We start from the raw sequence: 14,349 nt of genomic DNA on the forward strand, positions 1-14,349 counted from the left end.
GATAATGTGCATTTCCCCAAAATCAAACAATTAACAGAAAAAAAAGTCATACAGAAAAGGCTGGGTCAGAAGTGCTCATCAGGAGTCTTCAGTGCCTGGTTCTAGTCCTGCTGAAATAAATGGAAATTCTCTTTGCTTTTACAGAGCTAGGACCCAAGGGGGCACAGGGGGGAAGAGAAAGTGTCTGTAGTTTCTCTCCTTCTTTCCCCCCAGAGTACCAGTCTTCTAGTGAGGAAATAAAAAACGTTCCTGGAGTTGGAGGCTTGCTTGTTCTTTTTTAAGTCTAGCCAACACAAAACTCTCTTCTCTTACAATTCCCTTCTACAGGATTGGAAGACACGGCAAAATGTTTTTAACTGTGCCCAGTCTTAGCAGCACAGCTGAAGAAAAATTCATCAAAAAGGGAGAGGTTCCTGGTCCTGGCTCTCTCCTGAATTTGGAACCTGAAAATGCTGTTTTCTATGTTGGTGGAGTGCCTCCAGACTTCAAGGTTGGTCAGATAAATACTCCATATTCAAAATTAAATAATGCAAACTTATCTTGCTGGGCTTCCCTTTAAACACAGAAATGGTTAATAAATAAAATGTCTTTATTTAGGCATTTATCATCTTAGGACTCCATCTTCTAGCCATGGCGAAAACTACTGTTTTCTCGAGCATATCATGTCATACACTAAGGTGATCAGATTCCTGTTAGCTGTCATTCAAGTTTTCTGAAAAGTAATAAGAAGAAAAAAGCATGCTAGCTGTTAAGTAGTATGCATAAATTAAGGCCTATTAGCCCAGCTTAACGAAGTTTGTAGGCTACCAGTTTTTTTCAATGCTAATGAGTTCTTGGTGCTTACAGTTTCTATTTTACAACTGTCACAAAAATGAAAAGTAATGTATTGTTAATATTAGGACAGTGTGGGAAACTAGCAGTATAGTGATTTGTTTGAATTTAAATTATCATTGGTTTAAATCCAGCCTTACAACAGCGTGAAGACTTGCCTGTGCAAAACATGTCTGAAAACCTGTGTGAGACAGTTACTTCAGTCTAGTTCCTAGTAGTCAGCATGAATTAGCACCTCACTTACCTGCTTCTGTGAACATACCAGGTCCTCTTTTTGGATTTAGAAATTGTTATGAATGATCTTGGCTATGAAAATTGCATGGCTGAATGAAAATGTACTTAGAAAGACTTTAGAGAATGCTAAATTCTTTAAGCTAACTCTAGTAGGTGCTAAAAACATCCAACTACTGTTCCGCAAGCAGCCCTCCTAACAATATAAAACCAAAGATTAACTCAGTACGCTGATGTATTCCTGAGCTTTTGCATTGCTGTGACTACCAGATATATGCCATGGTTTGAGTTTTAGATTACTGAGCCCTGGGTGCAAATTGCCTGGGAATAGGACTGAGGACTGAATAGTAGTTGCACAGACGCACAAAAAAAATGTAATCCAGCAAATGAACCCTCCACGTCTGCTCCAGAGCAGGGCAGAGGAAAAGGAAAAGAGAAAAGTGAAGGAAAATGGGAAAGGGAATGAGAAGAAAAGGATTAATGGAATTATTTGATAAGCATATGGGTCTCTTCTCGCTTAGGAACAGACACCTCACATTTTCATTTATTAACATACAGTCTTATATCCTAAAAGCTTTTGCCTCTTCTTCCCTGTTACATACTTTGTAAATATGAAATGTACCACTTAACCATTAGAAGTCTCATACTTAACATGATTTAACAGAATAGTAGAAGAAAGAAAGGAAAAAAAGGAAACATGATCATTTACCAAACGTATCCATGCTGCAAATAAGAATCTCATTTTCTCTTACAGCTACACATATTCTGCATTGCTGTATTACCATTATTATTGTATCGTAAGCAAAATGGAAATAATGAGAAGCCAAAGAAAAGTTACTGGCAGTGATCAGACTCTGAAATACAAGAGGTGTTATTAATATCACACCTGTTCCACAGGGCAGAGTATTTTAATATTAAAAGAATGATTCACTACCTCTGTCAGCTTTATTCTTTTGTATTTTTCCTCTCATCAGTGTGGCTGTTTAAATTCCATTGCAGTGACCATTGCTAAAAGAAGGAGTTTCTATATCCTGCTAATTGTTCAAAATAATACCTAGTGAGGATTAGCCACTGTGTAGTGGGTTGACCCTGGCCGGATGCCAGGTGCCCACCAAAGCCGCTCTATCACTCCCCCTCCTCAACTGGACAGGGGAGAAAATAAAACGAAAGGCTCGTGGGTCGAGATAAGGACAGGGAGATCACTCACTAATTACCGTCACGGGCAAAACAGACTCGACTTGGGGAAAAATTAGTTTAATTTATTACTAGTCAAATCAGAGCAGGATAATGAGAAATAAAACCAAATCTTAAAACACCTTCCCCCCACCCCTCCCTTCTTCCCAGGCTTAACTTTACTCCTTATTTTCTCTACCTCCTCCCCCCGAGCGGCGCAGGGGGACGGGGAATGGGGGTTTGGGTCAGTTCATCACACGTTGTTTCTGCCGCTCCTTCCTCCTCAGGGGGAGGAGGACTCACACTCTTCCCCTGCTCCAGCATGGGGTCCCTCCCACAGGAGACAGTCCTTCACGAACTTCTCCAACGTGAGTCCTTCCCACGGGCTACAGTTCTTCATGAACTGCTCCAGCATGGGTCCCATCCACAGGGTGCAGTCCTTCAGGAACAGACTGCTCCAGCATGGGTCTCCCGCGGGGTCACAAGTCCTGCCAGCAAACCTGCTCCAGCGTGGGCTCCTCTCTCCACGGGGCCACGGGTCCGCAGGTCCTGCCAGGAGCCTGCTCCAGCACGGGCTTCCCACGGGGTCACAGCGTCCTTTGGGCATCCACCTGCTCTGGCGTGGGGTCCTCCATGGGCTGCAGGTGGATATCTGCTCCACCGTGGACCTCCATGGGCTGCAGGGGGACAGCCTGCCTCACCATGGTCTTCACCACAGGCTGCAGGGGAATCTCTGCTCCGGCGCCTGGAGCACCTCCTCCCCCTCCTTCTTCACTGACCTCGGTGTCCGCGGAGTTGTTTCTCTCACATCTTCTCACTCCGCTCTCTCTCTGGCTGCAACTGCAACTCCCCTGTAACTTCTTTTGCCTTTCTTAAATCTGTTATCACAGAGGCGCTACCACTGTTGCTGATGATTGGCTCGGCCTTGGCTAGTGGCGGGTCCGTCTTGGAACTTGGCATTAACTTTATCGGACATAGGGGAACCTTCTAGCAGCTTCTCACAGAAGCCACCCCTATCGCCCCCCCGCTACCAAAACCTTGCCACGCAAACCCAATACACACTGGTACAGACTTTAAATCTAAGTCTCCTGGGTTTAAAGAGCTCTCGCATTTCTCTCTTTTGTCACGGTATGAAGTTATTTTTCTGGCAGTGAAGGATGTCTATACATTAGTTATCAAATGTCTACTGAGAGATTCAGATACACTGAACAAGATCTGTGATTAGTCAAATCTTAACCCTTTTCCCCTTTTCCAAGGGTGCTCCCTTCAAAACTACAAAAGAAGTTTTTGTTTGCAGTTGCCTTACCTGGCCTATTGTTCTCACTGTGAGACCTTTTCTGTGCTCCATTTTAACTTACAGCACAATGGCCATATCATGATAAGGACTGCAAAGACTACTCCAGGGTAGCATCGTCCCATTTGTTTCAAAATATGAAGAGCAGAGAGACAAAACTGACCTCAGGCACAAATGCTTTCATGATACCCAAATAAAGAGTGTGACCTTTCTCCTTTTACTTTTCCTTGCCCTCTGCACAGCTCCCTCCTAGCTTAAACCTACCTGGCTTCATCGGCTGCCTGGAACTGGCTACCCTGAACGATGATGTGATCAGCCTATACAACTTCAAGCATGTCTATAACATCGACACCACCACATCGCCACCTTGTGCCAGGTAGGGGACAGTCCCACCGTCACTCTGCTGCTCTGGTTTGTTGCAAGTGCTAGTTCCGGTGGTTTACTCCTGCTCTAGGTTACAAACGTGAAGGTGATATTGAGTTGTCCAGAAGGAACTTGGCCACTTTTAACTCCTAGTTGCGTCAACAAGTTGAACTTACATATATATGGGAGTTGGATTCGATGATCTTTATGGGTCCCTTCCAACTCGAGATCTTCTACAATTTGCTGCTGTCTCCATTAACTCTCTCACAACCTTGCTCATGCCTTCGAAAGGGAAACTGCTGTGTTAGCTGCGGCATGGTCCAGGCTCTCTCCTTACCTCCGCTGCTTGCCTAGGACAGGACTGCTTCTGACTCGAATCCTGCCACTGCAAGTGATACAGCCACAGCCAGTTACCTCCAGTGGGCCTGGTAAACTTGAGTGCAGTCCCACCCCCAGCTAGCAAAGCCAGTACAGAAGTTATCTTTCTGCCACACACTCTGAAACCCACAACAGAAATTCCTCAGAGAAGCCATTTGCGAACTGGGAAATGCAGACCCTAAAGTAGAAGTGAACATCAACCGCAGCGTTTGTTTAGCACAGACATTAGCAGGCACTTTGTTCATACAACAGGCAGCAACAGTAGAATCTCTCTATACAAATAACAGGAGACAAACTTGCAGCTCTCACTGGGAAGAAATGCAGGAGGTGTTGGGACAGAGCAAATGATTGCTTCCTACACCATTCCCACAGGGAGCGCAAGCTGCTGCTCTCCAGGACAGTGCATGCGGGCTGCTCCTAGGCTCCCCAGCAGAGCCGATGCTCGGCTAAAGGCCTCAGAGAATTCAAATGGGTTTCTGCACAAACCAGGCAAGCTCTTAATAGAAATGTATGTGTATCCTTATAATAAGGAGGTGTTGTGGGCCTGCCACTTTACAAGGATGAGCAAAGAATTTTCCTGTCCTCTACATACAACACAGGATAAAAGCATGAGGTAATGATGAAGGAGTTGTTAGATACACCTTCAAAGCTACACACTATTTTTCAGAAAAAAATCCCAGAAAGAATTTGAAAGAAAGTCATCAGTCTCACTGCTGCCAGGAAGAAGCAGCAGCTCAGAACAATTATTTCAAGAAAGTATTTTAATTGTAAAGGCCTTTACATTTCCCCAAATTAAAATGGGGATATGCCAAATATTACTTCCCTGCTTGTTTTTTTCATAGAAATAAGTTGGCTTTCACTCAGAGCCGGGCTGTGAGCTATTTCTTTGATGGTTCTGGCTATGCCTTGGCAAGAAACATTGAGAGAAGGGGAAGATTCAGCCAGGTGACTCGGTTTGACATAGAAGTTCGAACGCCTACAGACAACGGATTGATCCTGCTGATGATTAATGGGGTGAGTACCAAATCTTGCTGGTACCCTTTATCCATGAGCACCACAAGTTCCCCAGTACTTACAATATCATGGAAAATGCAACATGCTTATATCCTTACATTTACCTTCTGGAAAGAGGAAATACTTTGTGTTCGTCTGGTGCATATATACATTAGGAGGCAACTGGAACTTGCTCTGCAAAGGCCCCAGGAAGCCGAGGCCCTGAGTTGGACTCTGCTGTCATCCAGAGACAGTCAGGACTTCAGACCGGTCATACCCTTGTGATGACACTTTGAGAGAGATTCCAGTTAAGCCCAGTAGTTGCACCTTTATTTAAATGTGAATGCACAGTCAAAGCAATAGGAAATTTCTGTGAAGTAACTCCCATAAAGCAGCCACTTTGTGGTAGCTGCCACTTTATAACTGTGTCTCAGGGTGTACTAGAGTTAAATATTTATTTAAGTTACTGAAAATAGAAAGTAGTCCAAATAAAAAGGCTTGATCCAAATATCACCAGCTTTTCAGAAGTTTGAGGGTGATGCAAACTCTGTAAGGCTTTGAAGAAAGTAGACTCCATATGCAAATATCCTCTAAAGACAAACTCAGATTTTTTTGTCTTCAGGTATCTCCACATCAAGCTCCTAAGTCCTGTGTGGATTACAGCTTGGTAAAGCCACAGAAAACATTTTACTATGTAGATGCAGTCCACAGACATACACTTGTCTAGACACCTACATGTACCACCGCACTGAGCATTTAGAAGAGAAAGAAATCCGCTCTCATTAGAAGAGCGACTCTCTAGTGTTTACCTTTAGGGTAACTTCCAGAAGAGAGCTGTGGGGAGCAATTTGCTCTGCAGCATAGCATGCCACCACTAACCTTCAGTCTTAGGAGGTTTTGGGCTAAGCAACTGCTTTTAAAAGTTTAACAGCCTCTATTGCAGATCAGTCATTTTTCTTCCAAGCAAAAGTGCCCAGAGGTTTGTCGGAGATGTATGCACTTTGTGTATTATGGTGGAAACTGCAGTCAAGTTGGATGTTAGCTGTGGAAGACCATGCCTGCTCACAGGCACTTTTAGAAAGACTGTGTAAGCTGGTCCATTATTCAGTTCTGCAAAGACAGCTCATAAATATTCTGAATGTAATCCCTGTTTCATTTTCAAGTTTAAGCTGTTCAAAACAAACCCAAGCTGCAGTTTCATTTAAAAGCGCTAGATTAAAACCTACTTTTACTACTTTAAGTAATGACTTCTGAAGGTGGACTCATTTGTGTCTGAGACAGCAGTTCTTGGCCTGCAGTAGTTTTTTGAGAATTATTGTTCCCATGTTTCCATTAGGCATGGGAACAACAGCATGAACAGTAGGAGAGAAGACAAACATTAGCATTAAAAGCATTAACCCAGATGCACAGTTGCTGTAAACTGTCCTTTCTGCTTCTTACTGTTCAGTTTTGCAATAAGACTAATTCTATGGTACAGATCTTCATTTCAAGCACTCCCTAAAGATTTTCTGAAGTAGAGCTCCTGTTTGTAAAGTTTAGGTCACCCAGCCACAGAACAGAAGCCAAACCATGAAGCAGGAATAGTCAGGAAATCCAGAAATCAAATACACAGTAAATACACTCTACCTATTGCTCAGCCTTCAGCAAATACATCAGTGCTGATCAGGGCTGTGAAAAGATATAATCCTGAGCTATTACAGGCGTCGTGACAGAAGCTGCTAATGCAGATGCAGTCATTCTAGCACAACATTGCTTTTACCAGTATAACATCTTTCATTTGGGGCATATGGTATTACTTTGACAGTAAATAGATGTGTTTGCATTAGGAATACTTTGCTGGTAAAGAATATTGACATTACTGTGCTACCAAATACTATTCCTACAGGGAAACAGTTCACCAAGTCTTCAAATAAGTGCTGTTTATCAAACAATTATGTGTGCATGTGTATATATACACATATATATAAAAATAATTCAGAAACTGTGTTATAGTTTTGCAAATAAAAAGACCTTTTCCCAGCATGCTTTTCACAGTCAGACACTCTCGTAACATTATTAATTTTTTTAAATTGCTGCCACAATCATAGTGCTTTTCTGACTGCTGTTTTGTTTTATACAGAGTATGTTCTTCAGTCTAGAGATGCACAATGGTTTCTTGTACCTTCGCTATGACTTTGGCTTCAGCACCGGCCCTGTGCTGCTAGAGGACTCCATGAAGAAGGCTCAGATTAACGACGCTAAATTTCATGAGGTAGGGATGTGGTTACAATCACAGCCATTTGACCAACTATCCCAGCAGCTCCAAAGCAGCAATAATTTGCTCCAACACCAATGAGAGGAGCAAAGGGATGAGGGGCCAGGTGGTGATGCAGTAGAGCAGGCAGAAGAGTAGAGTGCATGCCTGCCTTGCATGTCAAAGAGCACATACAAGTCCCACCACTACTGAGCGGTGGAAAGGGAAGGCTCTCCCTGCCTCCTCGTAAATCAGTACTTGTGGACAGATTCTGCATATTACTAGCCAAGGACAGGACAGTTCACGTAGGAGAAAAAGTGTTATTAATTCAAAATTAAATTATATCCAGGACAACTATGTCCTTCAAATATACAACTCTCCTCAACTAAAAACATGTCATTATGTTAACTTGACCACCTTAGTTGTATTACAAGAAATATTGCATTTCTCGTTTCATTTGAAGGGAGAATTAATTTGGTAGCAGTCTTTTACATATGCATAGTATTTTAGGGACTTTGGCAGACCTAAAATATCTACTTGTATTTGGTTTAAGAGAATTTGCTTTAAGACAGTATAACTGTGACAGTGACAGTAGCAAATCACGCTTAGTGGCTTGCTTCTCCTGCCATTTACTTGATACAAATTCAAAGTCTGATTCCTGATCCACAACTACAGCTACAGTTCCGTTCAACCTGTTTAAGCAGAGCACAATTAAGCCTTTTATGCTTTGAAAATGAAGTAAGTTCTTTAAGAAGTATGCCCTAGCTTCTTGGATAAATCAAGTAAGCACTCTGAAGTTAATGGAGATGATCTGTTTGCCGCAGCATAGAATTTGATATGAGGTACTTTCATGTGGATTTATTCCTAAAAGTGAAATATCCTGGATTTTCAGTCATCAGAGAAATTATGACATCAAAATAAGCTCCCTACTAGTAATTGTTGTCAGCCTCTCCTGATTTACAAACAACTTTTTTGATAAATGGGAGGAACTTTTCAAACAAAAAGATATAAAGATGCAATCAATTTTGCAAAATCACTATGATGACTTACAGAAGATGACACTTGGGACACTTGTAAGCACATTTTTTTCTTTTCAGATTTCTATTATATATCACAATTCCAAGAAGATGATCTTGGTAGTAGACAGGCGACATATAAAAAGTGTGGACAATGAAAGAACAGCAATGCCATTCACAGACATCTATATTGGAGGAGCACCTGCTGAGATCTTGCACTCCAGGTTGGTTTACAACTGGGATTCAATCATTATCTTCAAGTAATCACCATATTTAAGTTACGTTGTATGACCTGTGCTGAAAGGCTTTTACAATAAAACATTTTTCCCAGCCTCAATACCTTATGTAAAACAACCCCTCAGACACTCTTCTAAATGTCTCTCAGAGCTCTGAAGTACCAAGGATTAGAGTTGATCCAGCACAGGTAAATTCTGCTGAAACTGGTCTAGTTTTAGTAAGGGTAACAGAAACCATTGTCGTCTTAAAACAAAAAGGCATTTTCAAAGAACACATGAATATATAGAATCGCTATTCCTCCTTGCTCTGCAAGAATTGATCTTTTTGTAAAATAGCAATGCACTAGCTGAAGGATCAAAACCCTCTACTAACTGCATTTTCAAATCTAAAGATGATGTTTTTCCTACTACGCATGTCAGTTCTGATCCGTCTCAGATTCTCTCTAGACCCAAGTCAGCTGGCTCTGTGTAGGCGTGGGAAGAAAAGAAAAAGTCTCATTTTCCCATTGTACCATTTGACAGAAGCCAAGCTTAATCTCAGTAGACTGTGACTCTCATTTCCTGCAGCGGGAATCTGCCGGACCAGGGTCACGCCCTGGGAGAGCAGACTGGCTGCTTGAAGAAGGGTATGCTCTTCTGACAGGCAATATTCATACCCGGGGTCAGACAGCAAGGCCAGCATTTTCAGAACGGCTCCAGCTGCTGTTTTAAGTGTCACAAATGCTAACAGAAATACCATCTCTCTTTAGAATACCCTCTATGTAAAAAAAAAGGAAACACAGCAAATGTTGCACAATAGTTTCTAGGAATTAGTGAAAAATCTCCTGAAACTTTATTTGGTTGTCAGGAGAGCCTGTTGAATCAATAAATAATGTCTGAGATATAAAATACTTACAGATTAAGCTTTTAAGAAAGGGACAATCTTCATGTAAAGGAAAATGATGCCTTTCGATCCCATGTAATTATTTGAACATGCAAACAAAATGGTGGGCAAGGCAGAAACAGAGTATATAATTTATCTGGCCTTTCAAATAGTTCTTTACAAAGGTCTGTCACAAGGGGCTATTAAGAAAACTAGTGGGGTGGAGAGGGGAAAGGCTGCAGTGGATTAGAAAGCAGGTGGGAAAGAGAAAATAGGACATTGTAGTAACTCTTCAATTTTCACAGTATAAAAACTCTACAGCACATGCCCAAAGGATCTCTCTGAGGGCTGGTATTAAATACAATAACGATCTAGAAACAAAGGACAAAAGGGTGGTGAAAATTACTTTGGTTAATCAAGCCTAGAGAACTCTGAAAAAGCCCAGAAGGACCTAGAAATCTAGGCAATTGAGCAGCTCAATGGCAGATGAGGCTTGTTCACAAATGCAGGATACAAGATGAATCACATGAATTATGCCCGCAGTTTTATGAGTGAACTGTGGTTATTCTGCAAAACACCTGGAAGGTACTGTCAAAGCAGGAAAAATAGCATCTCAATAAACATGTTGTATCAGAAAAAATCCATAAGCATTGTAAAAATATGATCAATTATAATATTGAAAAACGTATACAGAAATTATTTAAGCGGAGCTACAACTTTGTCTTTGATATTGTACTCAGCTTTGGTTCTCATGACAAGGGTAGACAGCAAAAAGTATGCTACAAATGTGGTGACATCATTCCATTTTCATCTGGAGCATAAGTCGGTATTAGAATGATATCATCTACTGATGACCTATTACTACCTCTCTACTACTACTACTATCTACTACTGATATTTATGCTTCCTTTTTCTAGACAGACTTACATTAACTGACTTTGGGGGGCAGCAGTAGGAGGGGGAAACTAGCTGTAGTCTTAGAGGAGTTTAATATTCTTTCAAAGCAGTGTATTTTCATTCACTTCAACAGCACTTTCATCTGTCAAATGTCTTTTTTCCCAAATAAATGAATCTGGAAGTACCATTAAATGTTATTTTTCTCCCACCTCAGTCACTGCATAAAGCAGAAAGCTAAGGGGAGGTTGGAGCACTGGGTGCTGGGAACTGTTAAGAAACAAACTCAGAAGCCTTTCTTTAGGTTAAAGCCGATCTTCTCTAGTTCCTGTTGCTCCTAGAAAATGTCGTTAAGTTAATGGCATTTAACAGAAAGGCGTATTTGTGGCATCCAGACAGTCACATGGTCAATCAGAGTAGAGATTAAACTGATTGACTGATACCCCACACTTTGATCCAAATCCCAGTGAGGATGGCAGGAGTCTTCCTGTTGATTTTGCATTCCTGCTGATTTCACTGAGGAACAGATTAAGCCCCTACAGTGCTCCCCCTCTCACCTTATTTCAGACATGTACATGTACATCTGCGCTACTTCACCTGATGGTCCATTTTTGCCAATGTAGAAAAATAAGCACTACCAGAGCCTGATTCATCCATCGTGTTTCCAATGTCTACCTTACAATGAGATAAATCATAGACAACTAGCACAGAAGCAGATGTCAACACTGTCAGTATCATCTCATGTGAGGTGAGAAGAATCCCACTGCTAAGGTACATCCTGTCGAAAGAACAAAGACCATTTACAGGTAGCCAGGTCAAAACTCCAGGTTTCACATTCACTCCTTCAGTGTATTTGTTCCTTAGTTATCTCCTGGACTGGCACCCAGTAGATCTCATGTGATTTTAGGCAAATTACTTCTTCTTCATGGACCTTGAGTATTGTGAGGATAAATTCAATTATATTTCTCCTGTGCTGTAATGCTGTGATATCTTGATGAGGGGTGGAGTTGGAAAACGTAGAGCAGTGAGTAGGAGCAGTTGGGATACACTGCTGTGCTATCTACCTCAAATCTGACATAAAAAGGATCCTGGAAGCCCACCTACTGCTCTCATTTACAATTATGTAAACCCACTCATCAGCAAGCAGGATTTACTCTTGCTTCCCTGACCTCTGTTACTATTGTTTGTTAAGAAATAGAGATCCATTTGCTTCCAAAGGCAAGAATGGAGCTTGCTAGTAAAAGCAAGACAGGAAAACTAAACCAGAACTTTTCTGAAATGATAAAAAAATGGAGATACAAATCCATTAATTTTCACTGTAAGTGGGTAGAAATACATTTTAAAATAAGGCTTTTCATTTCAGCAGCTATTTTTATCTTTTTAAAGTTACACTATATGGATGTCCTCTTTGAACTCTCATATATTTCTCCCCATAACATTTATTACAACTGGTGCATCTTGACTTTTCAAAACACATAATGTGGTTAATTAGTTGTTTTACATAAGATGCAGGAATTGGGCACTAGTGAGGCAAATGACTGAGGCTCTTCCAAGTATTTTAGAACACCTTGGCAATAAAAGTCTGTTCAGAAAGGCAAGGCCTATCTAACTGCAGCTTGTTTGGCATTGTTTTCCAACAGCATTAGCTCACATCTGGCAGGAAGTATCGGCTTTAAAGGCTGCATGAAGGGTTTCCAGTTCCAAAAGAAGGATTTCAACTTGTTAGAAGAACCAGGAACCCTGGGAATCAGCTATGGGTGCCCAGAGGATTCACTGGTAAGCGTAACATCATTTGTGAGATAACAACAAAATTTTGGCAATGGATACAGCTGTGAGCTTGAGTTTTACTCCAAACAATGGAAAGAAAGTCTTCAACCAAGGAAATGACAATGCACTCATTGACTGGCGGGGGTGGTGTGTGTGTGTGTTAAGTCTGCTGATATACTACCCAATTTTCACCCCGAATTACAGCACACAGTGTTTCACTTGATACTCTTATCATATGTGAGATTTCAATGTGAAAGCTGGATCTGAAATAAATTGTGTGCTGTATTCTGAACGGAAATATTCCAACGTAATTTTTTTTTCTGAAAGAAACAAGGAGAATTGTCCTCACATGCATCCTAATACAGATGTATGAAATGAAAAAGACAGCAAGATATTCACCCTTCAAATGAGTTCTCCCCTTAAGTCAGGCCAGCTCTTCCTCTGTGATACACAAACCAACTACACCAGCACTAGCACTGAGAAAATTGCCATTTCGTTTCTGATCCCTTCCATCATTCATCATTTGTCCATTACAATGCAAGGCTGGTAAATCTAAACAGTGTTTGTGGTCTTTATCCTACGGCCATGTCTATCCAAAGCCATGCTGCGAATCTGTGACAATGAAGGAGCCCACCACTTGTAGAACTCATCACACAATTTCACCCTCTGTCAACAAGGAAGCTAGCTGCAATTTGTCCTACCTCGGACTCAGTTTTACTCCTGAGACTCAGAGGGTTATAGACCACCATGTCCAACACCCCCCCTGCCCCACCCCAGCACGCAGTGCAGCACGCAAACTAATAAATCACATGTTGGAATGGTGACTCGGTGCCACACAGCTCAGACAGGGGCTTGAGCCCCCTCTGCTTCTCGTCTTCATGCTCACTAACATCAGCAGACTTAGGATGAGGCCAGGAATCCCAGGGAACGGAGAACAATTTGGCTTACGCTGTCTAAAATAGCTATACTTCCTTAAGATTTTCACAGCATGTGAGGGAAAGCCTATATAAATTAGGTTAAAAGACACACAGGAAAAATTGAAGGTTTTATAGAACTGAACTGGCTGCATCTTTAAAAAAAAAGAAATAGCCTCATTCTTTTTATGATTTGAATGTTTTCTAAGGTTTACTTGTAATTTTGTTTTATTTAATACATAGATGTCCCGCAAAGCATATTTCAATGGAGAGAGCTTCATTGCATCAAGCCAAAAGGTGTCCCTCTTTAGTGAATTTGAAGGAGGCTTTAATTTCCGGACACTACAGCCCAATGGGCTGCTGTTTTACTACTCTGAAGGAGTGAGTATATATTTCTTTACAGTTTGTTTTATCTCATCCTCACATTGTTTCCCAGGAGAATACTAGGGGAATAATACAATTTCTCACTTTATGATTTCATAATAGAGAAAGCAATCTGCAATATAGAAGCATTCATTGATGACCTCATTTTCACAGTTTGCTTTTGATCTACAGATGAAAACCAGCAATGCTTAGACATCATTTTGATGTTGAGAAGAGAATTTGATCATATGCCTAGAATTAACATGCATCCATTTGTGCTCAATAAAGTCCTTAGGGCAGAAATGCAGAGTGGATATTGCTGTGCTCAGCAGCACTGCAATCCTTATTTGGACCTGTAGGTGCTACCAGAGTACAAATAATATTAAGGGCCTGACATTTTCCATCCAGAGACAATCCCCTAGCAGCAAAGACAAAGTCTGTCTGAATTAGTGGGATGGTATTTTGAGCATTGCTGAGTTGACAGAAATCACTCAGAAAGCTGCCTGTATTCCCAGATGGTACTTAGACGTCCATCTGTGACTGGGAAAAGCTACACTTGAGAATGGCTCCTTGCAGCTATGGGAAGCCAGGCTGCTCTAAATGCCCCCTCAGAGGTGTGACATGGGCACATGGAAATATGGACTTGCACTCCCAGAATGTTGTGTGAGCCAGAAAGATTCCAAGATCCTGCAGGCTCAGACTGACATCTGCAGCATGAGCTCAGATGACAGAACATTTGCAACCACCCCCAAATGTCTGTTCTGCCATATTTGCAGAAGATCATCAGCAGTGCAGCAGGGA

General features: G+C 41.5%; 1 protein-coding gene across 1 annotated transcript in view; it reads left to right on the forward strand.

Moving 5' to 3' along the window:
• The window catches only part of LAMA4 (laminin subunit alpha 4), a 107,125-nt gene that overhangs the window by 77,698 nt on the left and 15,078 nt on the right, over positions 1 to 14,349 (forward strand). The window contains exons 21-28 of the mRNA XM_050893683.1: positions 328 to 490; positions 3,772 to 3,905; positions 5,113 to 5,284; positions 7,383 to 7,514; positions 8,594 to 8,736; positions 8,898 to 8,906; positions 12,151 to 12,280; positions 13,429 to 13,566. Coding sequence (XP_050749640.1) covers positions 328 to 490; positions 3,772 to 3,905; positions 5,113 to 5,284; positions 7,383 to 7,514; positions 8,594 to 8,736; positions 8,898 to 8,906; positions 12,151 to 12,280; positions 13,429 to 13,566 — 1,021 coding nt within the window. The remainder of the gene's footprint in view (positions 1 to 327; positions 491 to 3,771; positions 3,906 to 5,112; positions 5,285 to 7,382; positions 7,515 to 8,593; positions 8,737 to 8,897; positions 8,907 to 12,150; positions 12,281 to 13,428; positions 13,567 to 14,349) is intronic.

This window comes from Gymnogyps californianus, chromosome 3, assembly GCF_018139145.2.
Source record: "Gymnogyps californianus isolate 813 chromosome 3, ASM1813914v2, whole genome shotgun sequence".
Taxonomy (NCBI): Eukaryota; Metazoa; Chordata; class Aves; order Accipitriformes; family Cathartidae; genus Gymnogyps; species Gymnogyps californianus.